Genomic DNA, 21,711 nt, shown 5'->3' with positions numbered 1-21,711 from the left:
AAAAAAAAAAAAAAAAAAAGGGAAAAACATATTAAGACAAATAAATAAAAAATTTAAGAAGATCTAGAACAAAAAAAATGAGGAAGGCAAAGCATAGCCACTGAAATCATTCGCCACATCTTAGCTTCCAACTTATGCGCGAAATAACCTCTCATCCCCTCGACAATGTAGCACAAGATAAACAACGAAGAGCAACTTCCGGAGGGAAGGAAATAACCGAGTCATCTGCACTCGAGACATTTCTCCTATCAGAAAGTGATGGCCGTGACTAAATCAGCCACAGGATGTCTAATCCAGAATCGAACCATGGCTAAAAGCTGGAGAGCATCTTTCTGGATGGTTAGCATAAACGTGGGATCCTTGACTACTTTAATCCTACTCCGTACTCTGTACTGGATCGCATCCAACTTAGTGAGGGGTTGTTAATCAACAGGGATGCATTGGACAGGAGACCTGTTCTTTTTTCTTTGTAGACGAAACTTGAACCCTCGATCAGGGAGGAGTAATCTTAACTTTGTAACAGAGGTCTTTCCGGAGGGAATAATTCACATGTACCCTCGTAGAGGATCCTGTGCCTGCCCACGAAATGGATCGTACTGAGCTGGAAGAAGGAAACTAAAGAGGGGTGTTGTCCCAAGCGCTTAGTCACAGCGTATGGTAACTGATACCATGGGATGGGAGTACCCAGTACAGTTACATGGGGCGCCACTTGGCGCTTTGGCGCGTTAACCCTGAATATTTCCGATGTTCACAAGACCATTAGTGAAATGGGGCCAGTGGAGTCGATCTTTAGCCGCCGACTGGGTGCGCATCTTGATAAGATCCAAAATGTCCTTGGTACTAGTTCCAACCAACATCGATACGGTGACAGTATTGATACCAACCACGGCGATGATCGTACGTACGAAACTCACCATCATACTATGTACTAGTAGTCCCACGAGGCATGAGAAAACGAACATTCCCCACCCCCACATCAGGCTATGTATTCGATAACGTAAGCCAGTCAGGTACGGCGATCATCCGGATCAGCAGCACTGTCCAACACGACGGCTTCAAATCAGACTCGGTCACCAGGCATGGGTGGTAGTGGTCGGTCGGTGAGTGGAAGACAGATCAATTGTGCATCGGAACAACAACCCGTTGCTTCATCTCCTGCACTGTTCTAAGCCTGAAGAATGGATGGCCAATGATTCCTCGAAATGAAAGCTACAATCTCGCCGGTTTACTTTGGATAAAGTTTCAGCATCGTTCTTATGTTAGGTATTTCCATCGGAGAGCTTGGGGGATCTACACCGTCTGAAGGTCCAGAAAATCTGAAGACATCATTGGATACGCTGATTCGGGGAAATGAAGCAGAAACGAGCCTAATGTCGGGGCAATCATTGCATGAAGAGCGGTTGAGCTGGTTGGACGCTCTGTGTAACAGGCTCCATGTGCAGATGACTGCAGCCAGGGACCCAATTACGCATTTCGAGAAGGATCTCTTTCGCAAGGCTTCGGCGGCCTGTGTCACAGTCATTGACCAGGAAGTAAAGGCTGTCTGACAGCTATCGCTATCGAACAGTCAGATTGGTGGAAGCATCCTAAAGATTGAGTGATGAATAATAGCTACATTACGACAACCCTTTTTATTTGGTTGGTTGGTATCACCGTTGGTAAAACAAAGTGATAGATCGACATTTGACACGGTGCGATGCCTTCGCCGCTAGAGATTTGTGATAGAGGTAAAATCTTGTGACAACATAGCCGCCGAGTAAGGAACGCTTGCTTGCTTGCACTCTAACATCGTATTCTCTCCCTCCAGCGGTAAACCTCAATACGGCAGTACTTATTGTTATCAGTCATATCAGTTACGTGATGTAACCATTTCTTCGCTGCGGAACCTGCCGGGCTTGACCCATGGGACGGTTTCACGCGAGCCTGGGTTCGGATCGTGTGGCTACAACCGTGGATACCCCTCCAGGCACGAAGTATGTACGTACAGCGTTGTCTGGGGAGAGAAGGGGGTGGGCAACGCTGCATAGAGCCGAGAAAACCTTCGGCGCCATGAAGTGAACATTCTCCACATCGGTTGACATGCAAGCTGTAGGGAAAGATGAAAAGGGGAAAGCAGAGAAATGACCCTGAGCCAATTCGCAACTGCAGAAGCCACAGCATGATCCATGATCCCTGGTGAGGCGGACCGGATGGAGTTGCATGGCAATGATGTGCGATGATTGGACAGTATTGCCCTCCCGGTGAAGGCAACAAAATTGGGGACACCGCAGCCTATAGGAAAAGAGGTTTGAAGGCGAAGTGGTGTGTCCATCCCTGGACCAAAATGCAACTAAGGTGTAAGTCACAACGAGTCAGCGTCACTGACTGGAGTCGCCTTTAGTGCGGGGTTTTTTCGTTGTTGTTGCCAATTAACCACCTTCATTTTTTCACTGGTCGACCCCGAGTTGGTGGTCAGAGTCAGAATGATCCAGGGTTGATCCATCGAGAATCGACGCTGAGGTCACCAAATTATTTGATTAGTGCGTGTGGGATGGAAATCCACCGTTGATCCATGGAAAATCGAGAAGCATGGGTTCAAATCAAATACGGGTGGGTAGACCAGACGGGTGACAGGGCGACCGTGCTCATCTGCCATCAGTCGAACGGTTTCGGTAAATTCAGTGATCAGAAGAGAAGGTCAGGAATTCCTTTCTGTCCTGCAGACACATGTTCTTCGCGGGAGGCACTAAACCCAGCGTGGCTTTGGAACGACTAGTACGATGGATGGCAGGTGTCGTGACTCTAACACTCCTGGACCAGACAAAGAGTAAGCCCTGCTTTCTCTCGGAGCGAGTGAGAATGCAAGGATGTAAGATGGATCAAACGCGATGACCTAGGTGTAGTACTTCCGAAAAGGGTGATAGGTGAAATCTAGTCAAACAGTATTACACTTGAAGCCTCTCGACCCTCCTATGAGATTACTTTATCCGGAGGTGGACGTACTGAGAGCTTTCCCACTGGGTATTTGTATCGCCATCAGGTCCGCATCTCAGTATTACGACTCTAACCACTCCTCTCCATGAGGTGTTTGATCTTCAGGTCGATCCAATTCCTTGAATTGTTCACTTGTGAAACCGTATTATTCGTCACTTCCTTGGGATAGATTCAGAATCATTAATTGATTTTATAGAACAATTGTCTATTGACCGCTCTTTATAACTCCCGGGCATTGGCCATTCCCATTGTTGTTGAAGTTGACACTTATTCTTGGTCCGTTTTATTATTGCTATTGACCATCATCACGAGTGCGATCCTTCTACACTCGTTGACCCCAATTCCCTCACGTCTCAAACAAAAGCGGGCCTTAAACGTGTCGTGGAAAAGGGAGTCTCCATAATATTACCTTCTGTTGCTCCGCCTACCAATTTATTCCATTCACCGCTACTGCGGAACCCAACTGTGAACATCATACCTGACGCAGGGAGGAGAATATTCTGAAAGAAAGAAGAACAACAAAAAGAAAAGAAAAAAAAAAAAGGAAGAAAGAAAGAAATACCGAGTGAGAAACAAGCCGATTTATTACTGCCTTTTCTCCCTATTGTTGCCCGAAACAGCCCTACAGAGAGAGATATACTGGGCGACATCAGGCCGAGTACGGTACAACAACAGTTGGAATTGACGTTGGGTGGCATCATCGAGCATCACCCCGTGACTTCGATGGAATTTTCTCCATCATTATCGCTCATTATCACTCAGCCCTGACTCAACGTGGTGCCAGTTCATCTCATTGCATTTGAACTATTCCCTTCTTGTTGCTTCTATCTTCCCACGCTGTTCTACTTTTAGAGTATCGTGGCGCAGTGTCCTTGGGCCTGAGCCTTGGGAGGATTTTCTTTAAATTTTTTCGATTTATTTTATTTTATTTTGTTTTATTTATTTTATTTTTTGGTTTCTAATTATCCTGGATTCTTTTCCCCATTTGCCCCTCGGCTTGCCTCTCCCGCAAGGGAAAACCAAAGTCTCTGATACGGTGGAACGAACTCTTGGTACCGTACGTTACCAACCTTGGTGAAAGTTTACCTTGCAACCAAACAACAATCCAATCGCTGTGCCTGGGAATTGCCGGTCCCATTCTTGCCTCCTGGTTCCTGGGCTGACAACGAGTACTTCATTACTTAGTACTTACTTGTTCCGCTCCCTCTCTCCGTTTTCTTCCTGAATCTCCCCCCCTTACTGTGCCTTCTATCATCAAACTGTCACATTGCATGGTCGCTGTCTTACCTATGATCTGCTAATCAACTTCTCTTGGCTTCGCCGGCATTCTCGATGAATTGGTCATAGTCAAATTGCTATTGACGATGAACTGATTATCACAAGCAATCCACATCACTTTCAATTCATTCATTCAGCCCACACACTTCTGTTTTCCCAGGCACCTCCCATTTTATGCCCAGACTGGTGTGCAACGCCACCGACCAGCAACGCTAAACATATATTAACTCACATACGCATTAACTCCGATTTCGATTTCACCCCCGCACATACAACCCCCTCCTCGATTCAACTATCATTTATTCATTGACATACCCTTCCAAAGATATAAGTTTGAATGATCAATTTATGTATTCATTGAGTTGGCCAAACCATGTCGTCCACACCAGAGTTCGATCCATATGCTGTCTTAGGCGTCCAGAAAGATGCCACCCTAGCAGATCTCAAAACAGCCCGTCGAGAACTCGCCTTCAAGCATCATCCAGATAAGGTCGGGAATAACTCGTCGGAGATGTTCCAGAAAGTCCAGAAGGCCTTCGAGATCCTCTCGGATCCCACAGAGAGGCAAAAGTATGACCAGAAAGTTCGCCTCAATGAGCTCCGACGGGAGATGGCGGCGCGTAACGCAACCGCGGGCGGTTCGATGTCCTACGCTCAACGGGGGAGTACGGTCCGTGAGTATCGTGATGGACGCATCTATGAAGAAAGAACGCCGGCCGATGTGTACGACGATGTCCGGTTTACAAAGGAATCGCGGTCGACGCCCCGGAAAAACGATGAGTTTGGAATGCGACAACGGACGAGAGCATCGGAGGAAAAGAAGAAGACTAAGAGCGTTCCTGTCAGCTCTCCCCGCCCATCGAAAGATACGGCGCGTAGCAGCAGCAGTGCCAAAACGACCCACACGGATCGGGCCAAGTACCGTACCAAGGAACGGCGACGGGAAGCTTACGAGAAGATGTATGCTCCCTACGTCGGGTCCGAAGATGATGCCTCCGACTCGAGCGCGTCGTCCGTTTGGGTACGCGTTAAGCGTCCGTCGACCCGGACTCGGGAATCGTCATCTCGGAAGACCAAACCAGCAGAGTCTTCCCGCCGCTCCGAGCGACGGTATGAGGAGGATTACTCTGACGAATGGGATAAACACGAGAAACAATATTCCACGGCCGAAAACTACATTCGCCGCTCCAAAGGGACACTTCCTGTGGAGCGTGAATCTAGACAACGTTCTTCCCGCTCCCCCAATCAACGTCGGGGCTACGAATCGGCCGACCCAGAGTCTTCCTCCTCCCGCCGCGCCGGTAGGTCAAAACGATCCACCGAAAGCGTGCGACCTGATACGTCCCGCCATGGCTCATTTGAGGATTTGGAGTCTTACGATCATCCATCCCGCAGTTATGAAGCCAAGGTCCCGCCCATGCCAACCCCCGCCACTGCTGCAGGGATGAAAGTCCCTTCGTCTGTCCGGCCCTCCCTCCAGCCCTCACGATCTGCGAATGCTTCTTATTCCCGATCAAAACGGGAAGGCAGTAGTCGTTCGGATCCTGTACTTTTAGGCATGGTGTATTCTGACCCACCATCGCGTACCGCGAAGGTAAGAGGCGTGGAGAAGTCGGATTCAGGGTACTCAAGTCCAGGTACTCCGGAAATGGCGGCCGGGGAAAGCCCTCCCAAGATGTCCACACGTTACAAGGTTTTTAACGACAAGCTTGTCAACGAGCCCGAGACCATTCTGGTAGAACCAGGCATGCCGTCACAACCACACCCGTCTCCGAGACACTCCAGAACATACTTACCGCCACAAGAACGTCTGCCACGCGCCCCACCGAAACCAGTTCGGAGTAGTACTTACGCTTACACCCCAGAGCCGTCCAAGCGTTACGAACAGGTCCGGCCAGAGACCTCTAGGCAATCGTCTAGCAGACAATTGTTCGGCGAAGCCGACTACAGTTCCCGCCTTAAGGAGAAGGAGTTTAAATATGCCCGCGAAATCGGGCCGGACAAATATTCTCGCCACCACTACGATAGCTATCACCCCCCACCTGTCGGAAGACGCCAGTCCACCTACACTTGACGAACCCATGATAACGACAGTAACCCATATTCAAGATATTCATTGAAACACACCACTTGGTACATTTATTCTCAATTCTTCATCTTTCTTTCAGTGGCTCAAAGCCTTTTTACTAGCATTTAGGCGGCTCAATCGCAGTTGACATCAGAAATGTTCAATGATATCCAGAGAATAACATACAAGGTGTCTGTCAGCACTCGATGAACGCCGACATATTTCTGTTCTTCGCACATTCTAAGATATCATTATTATGCCTTTACTCCCAGAAACGGGCTAGGCTCTGATCCACTAAACCGCAGACATATATGTTCGTTTATGACCACTTTCCACATTTCTTGTTTTGCTATTACTACAATCTTTTTTTTTTATTGAATCATATCGGCGTACGGATGGGACACTGTGATGAGTATCAATCAACCTTTTTTATTTATCCAGGGAAATATCGGAGTAAATGATGATTGACGATCATGACTGATGAATCAGGTTGGGAGGATTTACATAGTCTGGGAGTTGGCATATAGCATATCAATTGTTTTTATCGCATGACACTGGTTCTCAAATTGATTATTGATAGACTGTATTGTTTCGATTTTTCTTATTATCGTACGTGAAGATTGTAGGTTTGATTCAGATTGCATATATTTGGGTACGCATGAACTAGCCCTACTTGTCTCATACCCCGCAGTTATATATTGTCCCTATTTAAGTGGTATACGCTAAGCTACGAGCATAACATCCCGTCAAGAAATCCACTAACAGGATACTGTTAATTAAAAGTCAATTGATTCTATCCTTATTATAACCGAATGTAAATACATACAATTATCAAATTCTTCACCTGATTTTCATCCACAAACAAACATTTACACGAAAATGGAAGGAAACTGGGCAATAGCAAAGAGAAATGGGTGATAAAGATGACAGAAAATCAATTGGGTATGAGTGCATGACAGCTTTCCATCATTCTCGCTCATTCTCGCTCATACGTATAATGGCCCCTAGGCTTATCTCTAAAGAAGTTTCCTTTATCTCCACGCGGTTGGAGAGCACTTTCATTCAAAAAGGTAAATAACCATCTAGGTAACGGGGTGAGATGGAAAAAGGGATGTGATATGATTAAAGTAGGGCGTTGGTTTGTCAATTGATGCCTTTGACGGCGCAAGGTATGGGGGAGTCATCCTTTCTATGAAGATCGATCGGCTTACGGCTCGGTCCAGTCGACCTGATCCGTCACGGGATCTGATCCGTCCTTGGAGTATGTAATACGCAGACGGAGGCGGAGTTTGGGTGGGAGAGCCTTGGGTACAGTTAGTATATCGAGAGGTGGGACGGGACTGGATGAACACTTACTCCATTTAGAGAGGCGACCTTCAGTAGTTGAATACCTTCCTCCCCAGCCTCAAGATCGGGCTTGTTGATTGCGCTGAGTTGAAGGCGTTGGCTCTTGGGTACCGCAGCCTGTAGTCCAACACCGGAGAAGCTAGTGAAGTTTGAGGAGTTTCGGAAACGAGCCTGGATCTGTGCATTGCCGCCGCTGCCCCGCTGGACTTGCAAAGTCAGAGAGAGGTCGTTCTTATCGAATGCTGCATGGGCAAGGACAGCGGGTGCTGAGGGGGGAGGGGTGGAAGCCGCAGGTGCGGCGGATCCAAGGCCTCCAAGGAGGTCCATAGACGAAGATGCCGGCTCTGCTGGACGGGGTGACGGGGTGTTTCCATTGGAACCGAACAGATCCATGATGGCAGCTGTGTTGGATTGCGCCGGCTTCTGTGCCGGCTGGGGCGCAGGGGACGAGAGCCCTGAGTCCCCGCCGAGAATATCTGCCAGCAGGTCGGCCGTGTTCTGAGATCCGTTGCTAGTTGGGCTGGTAGCTGGAGCATCACCACCCATGAGGTCGAGGAGCATATCCTGCTCGGCCGGTTTGACAGCCTTCTTAGTTTTGTCCTTGAGGATTTTGCTCTGACGTTTCTTTGCCGGAGCACCCAGGACTCTCTGTTCTTCACGTATCTCGGGAGGTGGCATACGTTCAAGAACCCCTCGACGAATCTGGTCGTAGCCGAAAAGATTGGTGTACTCCACAGCTCGTTGCTGGATTTCCACACTCAAGTCGGCGGTCCGGCTATTCAGGAAGCGGCGGAGGCGTTCGACTTGAGCTGGTTCCGACATGCGCACGGTAAGCTTCATCGAAGCAGTGGTAATGTATTCGACCACCGTTTGTGTTGCATATGTGCTATTGAGAATATTGTTGAATAGATCAACGAGGTCACTTTCCTTGACCTCCCTGACTAGCTCCTCTTCCTCGTACTGACCACCTTCAAGAAGGTTGTCGCCGTACTCTCCAATGACCCAAGTTGCAGCAAGAGTCAGACCCTCCTGCGAGATATCTTCTTTCAACGACATGTAGAGCTTTTGCACGGAGTAGGTTTGCAATTCTGGGGTAGTCGCAATGAGCCGCACAAACGAGGATAAAATCTGCTCTTTGACATAGGCACCAGCCAATTTGAGGACTCGGAGAATTGTGTCGACATGCCAGCGTTTGTTCGGGGCAAAGCGATCGGCAGCAATTCCGATCTGAGTAGTCATTGCAGGCTTGAACTCGTTATCCGCGACTTCCATGAAAGCAAGAAGCTCCCTGATGATGACACGGACGTTGCTTTCATTGATCAACATGAAGCTCAGGTCAAGGGCTCGCCTTCTGATACTGATATCGGGATCACGGAGACACTCCAGGATGGTGTTGCGATGCCTCTGCACAGCGTTGGGCTCGATCGCGACAACCTTGTTCAGTGTATTCAGGGCAACGTAACGAATATTGTTGTCCTTATTGGTGAGGAATTTTCCGAGGATGTTGACACCCAGGACTCTTAGGCCCGAATCAGCCTCAATGTCAAGGATGGTGAGGACGGCCTCATAGAGGATAGCGTTGCCGACGTTCTTTGTCGAATCAGTATTGGTAGCCACCTGGGCTAGAATGTCGTTAATCAGTTCGCTTGTTGCCGCGTCTCCTCTTCCTAGTACTCGAAGGAGACGTAAGATTTTGACCTGAAGGAAGGGATCTGTGATTCCAGAAACGTCATGTTCCGGAGCGTATCCGGAGGTCGTCAATCCCTTTAGAGCACGTACGAGGCCACCAGCCAGAGGTCGGAACATCTCGATCACGCCTTCCTGTCCTTCCTCAGCCTCCTCCGCTTCGCACATGTCTATTACCAAGGTCAAGCCGCATAGCAAAACGCCATGGTTCCTGTCCGACAAGAGAGTCTTGGCCTTCTCTAAGAAATGTTCCTGCAGGTCTGGCACTTTGCGACATATCCGCATAGCACACAGAGCCGCCTTTCTCCTGATATATGGATTTGCGGTAGAAAGAAGAGACTCGACTTCCGGGAAGAGATCTCTGGACATCTCGACGGAGGCGATATTTCCCAGGGCGCAAAGGGCAAGTCCGACAATATATTGATTAGAATGGTTAAGATCACTGCGTTATATTAGCTGGAAAGATTTACGAAGCGCATTATCCATTAAGATTAGCACTTACTTCTTTAGAGAGTTTGTCACCAGTGTCAACACTTCTTGATTCTCATCTAGCAACAGCATAGTTCCCAGATATCCCAATCGCTTGTCTGCGAATCGGTGGGACGCCAGCAGTTTCAGACATTCTATCTGACCGAAGTGCGTCCGCTCACCGAGGGTGAAAAGATAAAGTAATTTGGCAACATTGTTTCTCCTGTCACTGGGTATGAGATGTCGGTTCAGGTGATGAATGCGTAGATGGCTGACCGTATGCCCGAATCATGGCTCTCTTCCCTGAACGACGCACGAATGGCCGCGCTCTCTTTTTGAATCACAGCCCGTTCATCGGCGATTGTCTTGGCAGATCGTACATTTCGAATGAATTGCTTGACTATTAATTTTGCGCGGCGGAGAAAGAATGGTTAGCAACTAAGTTGCCAGGTAAGGGGATGCCAGTGTGGGGGGTTTCCATTAGCAATGGACACGACTTACGGGATGTCATGGCGGCCACAGGGACCCCCAACGGGGTATCAAGAAGAGAGATGAACTAAAAGGGGACAAAAGAAGGAACGGGGGAGAAGAGAGCAATGCGAAGAAACCAGTCCACGCAATTCCAGGGCCAGATGAAAAGCGTCTAAACAATAATAGTAGCAGTAACGGCGTCGGTAGGTTGAGCCTCGCCCGTCCTTTGCGACTTGTCCGTCTTGGCGCTTCCCCCCTTTGAGTCTAGGGCCCCTCGTGTCGGTGGGCGCCTCCACGTGATCCGATGCCTAGATATCTATGACGGCCTGAAATTGCAGGCCAGCAACGATGTACTCCGTATCGTATTCGTATCGTTATCCCGTCCGCACCGCCCTATAAGGTACATACGTACTTCGGCGATACCGCGGTTCCGAGGTCCGGGATCAGATGGACCGCATGACGTGAGGGTTTTCCAGGTACTCCGTACAGAGATACGTAACTTTTCTTACTCAGAGGCTCTACGGCCCCCCATGATCTCCGTTCGATTTGTTTTGTTCTCTGCATAAGTCGTTGCAAATGTTGGATGCCAATGGTATAGGGGACATTGGTTACGGTCCGATGCCCGGCTGATCTGCGACTCCGACCATCTCCTCCCTTTTAAAAATTGGTCCCTGCGCAAATCAGTCTGCCTTGTCGACAACGATTACTGACGAAGGATCCACCTTCTCCTGGATGTACAAGTGTCCTTCGAGACAATCCTTTCCATCTGTTCACCGAAACCTTGAGAGATTTTATATTTAGTTAGACTGGCCCTTCTGCTTTAGAGCGCTTCTGCTAGTTCCACGGAATCAATGTGAAAAAAGTGTATATGACATCTAGCACTCCTGACTCCGCGAGGATGTCTTCTGCAGTATCACAGAGCAATGGCTCCCCGCTATTGCGGCCACGGGCCATCTTGAAGAAACTTGACGATCCTACCAATCTCTCCTTGGAGAAAGGTTCTCTTGATTCGAGGTAAGTAAGACCGTTGAGCCGACTGTTATTTCCCTCGAGTCTAACAGCTGCATAACAGTGGACGTTCTACCCCTGTCGCCGAAGATGCCCCTCCATCTATCCAGTCCATATCGCACGCCAGAAAGCAAGCTAGGGCCCGGAATCGACTGTTCTATACCATTGATTATATTCCGCGTGTATCTCACTTCGACCCGAAGAGCGACTATCATAACTTCCGCGGCTTCTTCACGCTGTTTTGGATCGGGTTGTTTATCATGGTGGCCACTACCGCGCTTCGGAATGTAAAGGACACCGGCTCCCCGCTGCGGGTGAGAGTGTGGAGTCTCCTGACGGCAAATGTCTGGGCAATGGGGTTCAGCGACCTCGCCATGGTGGTGAGTAGTGCAGCAGTCTTGCCGCTCCATCGCCTTTACAGGAACAGTAATGGATGGCTGCGATGGGAAAGAGGGGGCATGGTAGTACAAAGCATTTTCGAAGCGGCTTGGCTAGTCCTGTGGATTAAGTGAGTCGGCTTATAAATTGCGCTCAAGACTAAGAGCTAATCAAACAATCAGTTGGCCATTCATGTTGCGCTGGACCTGGACCGCGCAGGTGTTCTTTACTCTGCATACCTTAACCTTTTTGATGAAGATCCACTCTTATGCATTTTACAATGGACATCTCAGCGAGACCGAGCGCCGCTTGTCTGCACTCGATAACCCTGGGTCAGTGTCAATAGATGCAAATGTAGACCGGTATCCTGACCCAGCACCCCGTCGGCCCCCGACGCAGCGGCATAGTCGCCATTCACGATCGGAGTCGATTCAAGAGCTGCGTGAGGATTTGGCGACGGAATTGACCTCGCCGCTAGGCCATGTCACCTATCCGCAGAACCTTACACTCCCCAACTACGTCGATTTCACTTTCTGCCCTACCCTCTGCTACGAGTTGGAATATCCTCGCAGCAAGGAGCGATCATGGGCAGAGATCGGCCTGAAAACGTGTGCCGTCTTTGGGTGTATATTCCTGTTGACCCTCACAAGTGAAGAGTTCATCCTCCCAGTCCTGAGCGAGGCCAATACCCAGTTGCATTTGAAACAGAGTGCAGCGGATAAAGCCTTGATCCTCGCGGAAACAATCAATATGCTTATGTTTCCCTTCATGATCACATTTTTACTCGTTTTCCTGGTTATTTTTGAATATGTGCTGGGTGCATTTGCGGAGATCACCTGTTTCGCTGATCGTCACTTCTACTCGGACTGGTGGAACTCATGCGATTGGTACGTGTACAAAATAAATGCAAAATCCCCACCGGACCTGATTAACTGACATTGTCGCCCAGGCTTGAATTCTCGCGTGAGTGGAATATTCCAGTTCATCATTTCCTCCGCCGGCATGTCTACTTCCCCTCCAAGACCCGTTTCTCTCAGTCAGTCGCTATGTTCATCACATTCCTCGTGAGCTCTATCGCCCACGAGCTAGTAATGAGCTGCATTACCAAGAAACTCCGCGGCTATGGATTCGTCGCTATGATGCTCCAATTGCCTATTGTGGCAGTCCAGCAATCCAAGTACTTCAGGGGGAAGACGACCCTTAGAGTAAGCACCAACCACTCCCCTACCGGACCAGAAAGAAAAAAGAGAGCAAAAAAAGAGCGAAAGAGAGAAATGGACACGTCTAACGTATGCAATAGAACATATTCTTCTGGCTGTCGATGATCTTCGGTCTCGCTTGTGTAAGTACACCACCCACAAATTTTATACTACTCAACTCATAAACGTCTCTTGGCAGATGTGTGCATTATATGTTCTCGTGTAGAGAAATACATCTCTATTAAACGACAAGATTTCTTGATCTGTACTATATACGGGGGCTCGGCGATATATATACATTTATATACTCTGGTTTAGATTGTATATCGATGAGACCTTGCCTCTTTGTGTGACTAGGATGATGACTTTCTACTTGTCATTTGCCTTTTGTGCCAATGTTTCGTCGTTGCTATTGGACTTAGATTTTTGCGATGTTAGAGTATATTATTTACGGTAGACTGGGTTGTGCCAATTTTTTTTTCACCTCTTTTTTTGCCTTTCAGCGTTCGTTGATAAACCCAAACACAATTGCATACAAAGCCCGAGAAAGCAAGTCAGGCTCATCTATATAATACGAGACCATTCCTAAAAACCAAAAACCAGACAGAATAAGGACGACTGGAAAGCCTGCGACGCCAATGGTTTATACCAACCATGTAACCATAAGTAAGATAAGCAAGATGACGTGAGGCCAAACGATGGGTGAAGGGATGTTGAGACGCCAATAGCATGTCTCGTTCTTTAAATTTAGATATGCTCGATCGGCTCCTCTGGCAGCAGCAATTCTCTCTCCCTCACTCCACGGGGAAGACATGCCTTGAGTGGTGGGCGTACAATGTCGTTAAACAGGAAGGTTCCATACACGAGCAATGCGAACCCGGCCACCTGAAGCCATTTGAAGGATTCCCATCCAAGCGCCAATGAGACGAGCCAAATGAAGAGTGTCCGGCAAGTGTCAATCGTACTGCGAGATGTAGCAGAGACGGACCGGGTAACCGAGAGGCCGAAGAAATTGAAGCCACTGTAAAAGGACAAATGTTAGCCAACGCTTTTGCATTCTATCAACAGGCCCTAGGGAGGCAAAGGGTGTGACTTTACCCAATACTGATCATAATCAGTACACTGGAGATAGCGATAGCTCTGTTACTGAATACCTGATGCCATCCTTCCTTGACATCAAAGTATCCATAGCGGCCAGCTTCCGTGCGGCCCACGGACAGATATAAGATGATCGACCCGATGACAGTTACAGAGAAGCCGAAAACACCTTCCCAACCAACAACTTGGATAGGGTCCATAGCATAGTGTTCCAAGATCCATTCTTCCAGCACGAATTGCGAGGCAGTAAAGATCTGGGCTGCGGCGATAAGGAGAACACCAATAATGGCCTGAACTGCTTCAGGAGTCTTTGCAAGAGCGCGGGCTTGCATCGAGACGTGTGCTACAGCTGCCATGGCATCCTCTCGTGTGATATCGTGGTTCTGGCTGTCACCAAAGAGGGCACCTGCAAGACCTACCAGTGCAACTCCCAGGACGACCACGAAAAGTGCCATCCATTGATAAAGATAGAGTTTCCGATGGAGGAACAGAACACTAAAAAGACCAACGAAAAGCACTAGCGCACCACGCGTCATTTGGTAAATGCTTGCTGCAACAAAGAGTAGGCCGACGTTCATAAGGGTAGTGCCTGCAATGTCACAGCATGCCGGCGCAGCAAGGAGAAAGATCTTCCGGCCATGTAGGCGTATACGCCCATCATGCGCGTGCGCGGGCTTTGTAGGGTCATTGGGGGGCCCATCCCCATCAATCGCATTATCCTCGACCGCATCGTCGACACCATCGTTATCCGCTACAGGGTGATAGCCACCGACTAAAAGGGGGGATGATTGATTCGAAAAGCGCGGTGAGATGAATGTTTGGTAAATATGTGAGAGTAGGACCACAAGCCAACTACCCATTTCTCCGATGAACATCTGAATCCTATTGTAGAATCAAACTATAAGTCGATGCACGAGTCAGCAGGTGATATGAGAACGCCTACGTTTGAATAACAGGCTGCTCAAAGAGATGGCGATCACTAGGATCCGGAGAATCACAGTTTCGCACGCATTGCATATCCTGTTCTTGGGGTTTAGCAGAAAGAAGATCATCGGAACTGGTAAGAACGGGATCTAACCTGGTACTTGTTGAGGATAGTATTGCAGACACCGGTCACGAGCATCATCGTGACCAGAAACGGGATCATTGCTTTGGTCGCCATGATTCCTCAGGGGGCACTATAGTGCCCTAAAAAGAATATGTCGAACCAAAGGGTCTCGGTCGTGGTGGAGATGGAGAGAGAGAAAGCTGGGGAGGGCCTGAAAGATAAGGACCCGTGTCTATCCGGAGGAGTTTGGAAGTCGTAGACAATATGCTTCTCTAAGAAACTAGGGGCTATAGCACAGAATGAAGAATATAGGGTAGGAAGGAAGGGCTTCTATTGACAGCCCATCTCGGAAACGACAAGAAGGTTGTTGGAGAATGACAAAGAGTGAGGAATCAAGAGAAGAGAGGGAGCGATGGGGCGTCCTTATCAGCAGCTGATCATCCCCAAGCCTTGGCACGTGCATCCGTGGATCCGCCGTATCTTACACATCCAGTATCGAGCCTTACCGCCGCGTTCCATGGAACAGCCGCAAACCTACGTGACCATAGTCAACTTCTACTAAGGTTTTCACTAGGATGTTCTTGTTTCTTCATCCAAACTTTGAAGATGTGGATATTATATTTGCTTTCAATAGATAGCCCCGTCTCCTGGAAAGAGACCAAGGGGGTTGGGGGGAATTGAAGAAGATTTCGAATATAGCAAGAGAACAAAGGCTCTTTCAACAATTCACAGGTGACCTTTTGCTCGCTCCTTGAAACGCCACGGCTAAGCCAACTATAGATGAACAGGGAAATCGAAGTGGTCCGAGGGTGTAACAGAGACAAGAGTGACAGATGTAAAAGAAAACAAAATCACAAGCATAAACAAGTGGCCTCACACACTGGCCTGGTCTTAATATACATAAGTCATCCGTATTTATGCCGAAGAGATAAGCCGCAGCGCCTTTCACCTGCTCAGGGTCATTAAGTTTTAATTGTTGTTGTTGTTGTTTTTTCTTTTTTTTTTTTTCTTCTTCTTTATCTTTTCGTGAAAACACCGTTTCACATGGCACAGATGGCGATGCCACTATCGTCAACAGTCATGCTTCCGTTACTCCGATCGAGGGTGTCCCAATCAATGTCCTCCCAGGACTCATTCAAGAGAGGTCCATCTTCGAATCGACCAGGAAGGTTGATCCAGTCCATTGGAATCCAGTTGTCTTCGAGGCCTTCCGCACCTTTACTTGCCAAATCTCCGACTTTCGGCAGGTCGTTGTCCTTAGGTGTCTGGGTGACAATGGCTGTTTCAACCGAATCCGGTGTATCTTTCGACTGAGTGTTGGCGAACATGTCTGCGTTAATGAACTCATCCATGGGGCCGAAACCAAAGCCACTATCGTCTCCAAAGTCCATAAACGTATCCTGAATTGCCTCAAGAGAAACAGCACTTGATGTCCAAGGGTCTTCAGTGGCAGGCTCCAAAGATGGCATCTGCTCGGTCGTCTTGCTGGCCTCTTTCTTCCCATCCTTATTGCCGGAAGGCTTGGTTGTCGACAAAGGTACCTTGGCTGATGGTCCACGAGGGGTCTGGTTGGATGCGGGAGAAGTTGGCTTCGCTCCGAATTGGCTGAACACGCGTGTTACCGGGGTGGCGCCCGCGGTGACTGGAGTTGTTCCTGCTTCCTGCTTCATGGAGGGTGAAGGTATGCCCACCTTAGGAGGCACCTGCGGAGTGTCCGTTGCACTGCCAGCACTCTTCTTCGGAGCCTGAGATTCAGGTGAAGGCTTGTCCTCCTCTTTGACCAAATTACGGAAGCTGTCAAGGGCAAACTGGAGCGGGTCTTCGATCGATTCTTCAACCTTATGGGTTTCTTCAACATGCTTGTCCAGCGCGTTCTGGGTTGCAAAGCCCTGGTAATGGTGCTGACATTGGGGAACACTGCATTTTAAAGGACCAACCATGGCTGTAGCAGCCATTTTGGCATCTGCTGCAGTGTGTTTGGCTGCCGGTGATTTAGTGCCAGCCGTTCCGGCAATAGGCCCGGCGTGAGACTGCTTCCTCTTCTTTGGCGGAGGGAGTTTTAACTCCTGAGGAGGCATGCTACCGGGTCCATAAACATGCGGTACTCCCTGAGGAGACGGCGCGCCAAACGGTGCCGGTGGTACGGCGGAAGTTGCCGAGACGGCAGTCTGGCTCGAAGCCCTTCGAGCCCGCTGGATAGCCTCCTCCTGTTGCTGAAGTTGCTGGAGATTGCTTGCGTTCAAGGCGGGCATGTTGTTCTGAGCTGATGATTGCACATTAGTTGACCCTTGAGAGACACTAGGTCGCTGTCCAGATGGTTGATTTTGATGTTGGCTGACGCGCGTGATCATGGCTTGGAAAAGCTTCTTAACATAGTTAGTGGTCATTGTTAGATACTCTGGTGTGACAGTAAAATGGTCATTGATCGTCCAGTCAGGTCCAGGCTTAAATTGCCTCATTAATTGTATACGCTAAATGGCACAGGGTCAGCGCATTAGTCCCTTGATCAAATAGGGAAAACGCAATGTGGACATACCATAGCTAATAAGCTTTTTACATTCTTTTCCTGGTTAGGGATCTTGGAAAACCATTGAACCAGTGTATCCATCCTACCCAGCATATCCGTACACTCTCGTAGTTGCTGGGACATTTGAGCTTTTTGCTCCGGTTGAACAGAGATAGGTTCAGCGGATGGGGCTTGCGCCAAGATTTCGTTGTACATTTGCCTGGTCTTGTCCGGGAGGTTGTTCCATTGCTCTTCCGCAGCAGTTCTCGAAATGGGAGCGCGCGTTTGATTCTGGCTCTGTTGCCTCCGTATGTGCGCCTCCAACTGTGCACGTTGCTGTGGTGTCATATTAACCCACTGCTCGCGAGTAAAAGGCATATTAGGTCGTGCTGGCGTGGAGCCCGACAATCCTTGAGAAGTCGCAGGCTGCGCCGACTTTTGCGCAGGAGTATTTTGAGCGTCCGCGCTTTCTTCATTTGGCATCTTCCTCTTCGGCGGTTGCTTAGCAGCAGCTCCTTTTACGCCTTTCCCAGGTGCTGCATTCTGGGTCTTTGCCGCTTGCACCTGCTGGTTTAACTGTGTTGTTGGTTGTTGGTGTTGGGCTTCAGACTTGATCTGAGGCGTGGCCGAAGGTGCGGTGACCGGAGGCTGCTGAGACGACTGGGTCTGTTGACCTTGCTGAGCTGCAAGTTGAGCGGCACGGTTCTGGGCGAGCTGCATTAACTGTTTCTGTCGGTTCCTATAGAGCAGCTCTCGAAGCTGCTCATCGGTATAATTTTGCACTTGAGCTCCTAGTCGCTGACGAGCTATTTGAATATCTTGCCCAGTGATCGGTCGCATTGGAGGCATGTTTATTGGCGCCTGTTGTTGGCCAGCTTGGAACTGTTGTTGGTTCATGAATTGCTGTGGCTGCCCCTGGAAAGGCATTTGCATCCAAGGATTTTGGCCACCACTATCAGGATTCCGACCACCTTCTTTGTTCTGTGCCAATATCTGGGCCAGATGAAATTTCTGGAATGTCACTAACTTCTGCAAATCTATGCCCCCGAGAACTTGAGGGTTTGCAGTTGCCCATTGTTTCAGTTGGCCCCAAGTCTTTATGTGTTTCGGGACGGGCGAAGGAACATTGGGGTTGTTGCTAAGTATTGAAGGGGGGAATGGCAAGCGATCCATGTCTTTGATCTGGTCGGGGGACATTTCCAAGCCTCCACTCTGCTGGCGAAGCAGCTGCATCTTATATAGATCATGTTGACGCTGCTGTTGTTGCTGCTGACGTTGTTGGGCTGTCATTTGCTGTTGCCCTGGGAGCATCTGATTGGGCGCTTGTGCACCACCCATACCTGCGAGCTGCTGCTGTAAATTCAGGGAGGCACGCATATTTTGATTATTACCCGCCTGACCATTCACTATTGGCTGACCCTGACCAGGTTGTGACAGGTTTTGTTGCATAGGCATGGACTGCTGGTTGGCATTTGCTCTCGCCATAGCTTGATTATTGAGTGGACGGCGTTGCTGGCTCATTAAGAATGCGGTTAGTTGCTCTTGGGTCATTCGAGCCAGTTGCTCTTGAACCATTGGCGGAAGGTTAGGAGGAATTTGAGGACGACCCTGCATGCCCGTTTGTCCTCCGAGAGACTGGACCCCATTCGGTTGTTGCCCAGGAGCCCGTGATGGAGGCCGAACTTGAGCTGCCACTTGCGCCGGTGACATCTGACCCGGAGCCATGGGACGATTCAGCATCGGCATGGCGGGACTTTGCTGTGTCATCTGTTGTTGCATTTGCGAATTGGCTTGACCGGCTTGGGATATAGCCATTTGCGCTTTCTGAGCAGCCTGCGCGCGTGCCTGGGCCTGCGTTTGTGCTTGCGATTGTGGTTGGAATTGAGGTGCCTGTTGCGTTCGATCTTGCTGGAGATTTTGTGATGTCTGTAATTGCTGTTGGGAGAAAAATTGAGGGCTAATGCCGGCACCGTTCATATTGGTCTGGTTGGTCTGGCCAACTTGAAACATATTCTGAGGCGTTGTGAACGGCTGTTGGTTCATCTGGGAAGAACTAGCAGGCACCACAAGCTGGCCCGCTTCCTGGGAGCGCAAACCATCCGCCTGTTGTCCCTGTATATTTTCAACGTTGCCGATAAATGAGGACGGATCCAAATTCGGTTGACTTCCCATTGAGAATGAATTGCGCTGAAGATTCATCATATTTTGGAACATTTGGCGTTGCTGGGCGTTCATCATGGGATCACCCATCATCGCACTATTAGGATCAACTCCTGCATTCTGCGCACGTTGCTGCGCTTCCTGTCGGGCTCGTTTGTGTCTCCTGAGTTGAGTCAATGCTTGGGAGCGAAAGAAATACGTGATGGGATCCATATTCTTCCGGTTAAGGTATTGTCTTTGCTCGGGAGTCATGTTCTGTAGATTCATTTTAATCTTGTCCACATCTTCCTGAGAAGTCTTCGATAAGATTTGGTTGGCGACACGGCAAACATTTTCGTACTCTTGAGCCGAAAGTGTGCTAAGATCATCCGTCAAAGGTATACCATTACCAGGTCTTTGCTGCACTCGTTGTTGAAGGATTGCCTGCGATTGCTGTTGCTGCTGCTGCTGCTGCTGTTGTTGTTGTTGTTGTTGCTGCTGCTGCTGCTGCTGCTGCCGATGCTGTATAGCCGCCTGACGATTCGGATCATTCATCCCCATAGCCATCTGCTGCTGTCCAGGCATTGGAGAAGCTTGTGCCGGACGACCCATCTGTTGAGGAAACGCCGCCTGCCCAACACCAGCCATTCCCGCCGCGTGCCCGGATTGAGCCATCATGCCGCCATTCTGTTGTAATACAGCCGCCTGTCTAGCCCGAGTATCTCGAATATGGACCAATTTATCGTTGCATTCTTTATCGTAATCGACCTAATATTTCCACAGTTAATGGACTGCTATAAGTAAAAGAATGGGAGAGCATACCTTCTCTTTTGCATTGTTAAAAGCCTTTTGCTCAAAACTTAAAGCAGCCTGTGCTAAGCTCTGTAGAGCGGCATGCGGTTGTATTAAACGAAGGGATGTCCACCTGAGGGTGCATTGTCAGCCTGCGCAATAGGATAGAAAGTGTAAAACGATAGTCTTGCAGGCCAGTACTGGCCCGAGTGACCAATCCATCACCATACACATGGCGCAGGCCACTTACATCTGATATACATTAACAGCCCGCTCCTTGAGAGAAACATCGGCCCTCCAACCGGTGAAAGAGCCCTGAGACTGCAATGCCTGGGCCAAATAGTTCATCATCATCTGATTATCCGGCTTCTGCTGCGGAACCTGCATCTGGCCATGCGGATTACCTCCGCCAGGCATGCCCCCGCCGACATTGGGAAAATTTGCGGGATTCATGTCAACAACCCCCCCTTAATGGGGATCGAGGAGCAGTCCGCGCAAGCTTTCTTTTGACGTCAGCATTCGCTGGTGGAAACACCAACCCTCACCCTGTGCGATGCGTTATGCCCGGATCGACAGTATCAAAACTCCCTTAGCGGCGTGATTTAGGATGGTGGGGAAGCGAGTAGTGGTGGGATGCGGAAGGCAAGTACTGAAGGTCCAAACTCCGAGAAGTGAATCGCGGTGGGACGCAACACCGTACGGAGGTTGAGCGCGCTGAGATACGAAAAATAATCAAGCGTAGGGAAGGATAGCAGGTAGAACAAAGAGCGTTGAGCGAGCGAGCGAGCGAGAGAGAGAGAGAGAGAGAGAGAGAGAGAGAGAGGGCAAGAACACAGGAGACCAACACAACAGGGAAAACAAGGCGTTCGGGCACCAGCGTGCAGTCAAAGCGGGTTCGTTGGCAGGAGCCGGGAAGTGGCTTTGGGGGGGAACACTAAGCCGGCGAAGGTTTGGATCACTGACAGGGATGTCGCACTGACGCCGGTCGTTGCAGAACGGATGCGTTCGATTTCAGTTTATGAGATCCGCCCCGGAAGAATTTGAAGAATGGTAAAGGGGGTCAAATCAAAAGAGAGAAAAAGGAAGAAAAGAAAAGAAAAAAGTTATAGGTGAAGGAAAGAAAAAGGAAGGATTAAGGTGAATCTGAAAGGTTTGGGTCAGACGGATCGTAATGCGAACGTAATTTCAACACCGCCAGAAACAATAAAATGTTTTCCAAAAAAAAAAAAAAAAAAGACCCCAGTGATAGAGG

At 49.1% G+C, this 21,711-nt stretch overlaps 7 protein-coding genes across 7 annotated transcripts; 2 read left to right on the top strand and 5 right to left on the bottom strand.

Moving 5' to 3' along the window:
- Positions 1-644: 644 nt before the first annotated feature.
- Positions 645-1,643, bottom strand: BDV27DRAFT_138759 (uncharacterized protein). Its single transcript, XM_032069310.1, has 2 exons — positions 1,616-1,643; positions 645-1,556 (listed from the first exon to the last, which is right to left on the bottom strand). The coding sequence occupies exon 2, from the start codon at positions 1,520-1,522 to the stop codon at positions 1,226-1,228; it is 297 nt and encodes a 98-aa protein (XP_031920837.1). The 5' UTR covers positions 1,523-1,556; positions 1,616-1,643; the 3' UTR covers positions 645-1,225.
- On the bottom strand, positions 1,555-2,441 carry BDV27DRAFT_138758 (uncharacterized protein). Its single transcript, XM_032069309.1, has one exon. It carries the CDS (start codon positions 2,158-2,160, stop codon positions 1,783-1,785), a length of 378 nt encoding a protein of 125 aa, XP_031920836.1. The 5' UTR covers positions 2,161-2,441; the 3' UTR covers positions 1,555-1,782.
- Positions 2,442-4,368: 1,927 nt separating this feature from the next.
- BDV27DRAFT_80597 (uncharacterized protein) lies at positions 4,369-6,601 on the top strand. Its single transcript, XM_032077643.1, has 2 exons — positions 4,369-6,384; positions 6,442-6,601. Exon 1 carries the CDS (start codon positions 4,625-4,627, stop codon positions 6,323-6,325), a length of 1,701 nt encoding a protein of 566 aa, XP_031920835.1. The 5' UTR covers positions 4,369-4,624; the 3' UTR covers positions 6,326-6,384; positions 6,442-6,601.
- Positions 6,602-7,107: 506 nt separating this feature from the next.
- Positions 7,108-10,453, bottom strand: BDV27DRAFT_138755 (AP-1 complex subunit gamma). Its single transcript, XM_032069308.1, has 5 exons — positions 10,322-10,453; positions 10,097-10,220; positions 9,855-10,043; positions 7,676-9,794; positions 7,108-7,622 (listed from the first exon to the last, which is right to left on the bottom strand). Exons 1-5 carry the CDS (start codon positions 10,329-10,331, stop codon positions 7,527-7,529), a joined length of 2,538 nt encoding a protein of 845 aa, XP_031920834.1. The 5' UTR covers positions 10,332-10,453; the 3' UTR covers positions 7,108-7,526.
- Positions 10,454-11,189: 736 nt separating this feature from the next.
- On the top strand, positions 11,190-13,102 carry BDV27DRAFT_151066 (putative sterol o-acyltransferase (APE2); the record flags this gene model as incomplete). The annotated part of the gene is made up of 6 exons (XM_032071324.1): positions 11,190-11,305; positions 11,364-11,807; positions 11,860-12,564; positions 12,627-12,882; positions 12,978-13,019; positions 13,076-13,102. 6 exons carry the CDS (start codon positions 11,190-11,192, stop codon positions 13,100-13,102), a joined length of 1,590 nt encoding a protein of 529 aa, XP_031920833.1.
- Positions 13,103-13,408: 306 nt separating this feature from the next.
- Positions 13,409-15,219, bottom strand: BDV27DRAFT_80556 (putative nucleotide-sugar transporter). The gene is made up of 4 exons (XM_032077642.1): positions 15,053-15,219; positions 14,918-14,994; positions 13,975-14,856; positions 13,409-13,897 (listed from the first exon to the last, which is right to left on the bottom strand). The coding sequence occupies exons 1-4, from the start codon at positions 15,134-15,136 to the stop codon at positions 13,624-13,626; spliced, it is 1,317 nt and encodes a 438-aa protein (XP_031920832.1). The 5' UTR covers positions 15,137-15,219; the 3' UTR covers positions 13,409-13,623.
- An 843-nt stretch (positions 15,220-16,062) lies between these two features.
- BDV27DRAFT_151064 (uncharacterized protein) lies at positions 16,063-20,876 on the bottom strand (the record flags this gene model as incomplete). Its single annotated transcript, XM_032071323.1, has 4 exons — positions 16,063-17,493; positions 17,559-20,435; positions 20,490-20,592; positions 20,710-20,876. 4 exons carry the CDS (start codon positions 20,874-20,876, stop codon positions 16,063-16,065), a joined length of 4,578 nt encoding a protein of 1,525 aa, XP_031920831.1.
- Between the last annotated feature and the right edge of the window lie 835 nt (positions 20,877-21,711).

The sequence above is a fragment of the Aspergillus caelatus genome (genome assembly GCF_009193585.1).
Source record: "Aspergillus caelatus strain CBS 763.97 unplaced genomic scaffold BDV27scaffold_405, whole genome shotgun sequence".
Lineage (NCBI taxonomy): Eukaryota > Fungi > Ascomycota > Eurotiomycetes > Eurotiales > Aspergillaceae > Aspergillus > Aspergillus caelatus.
This window is presented reverse-complemented; position numbering and strand designations above follow the sequence as displayed.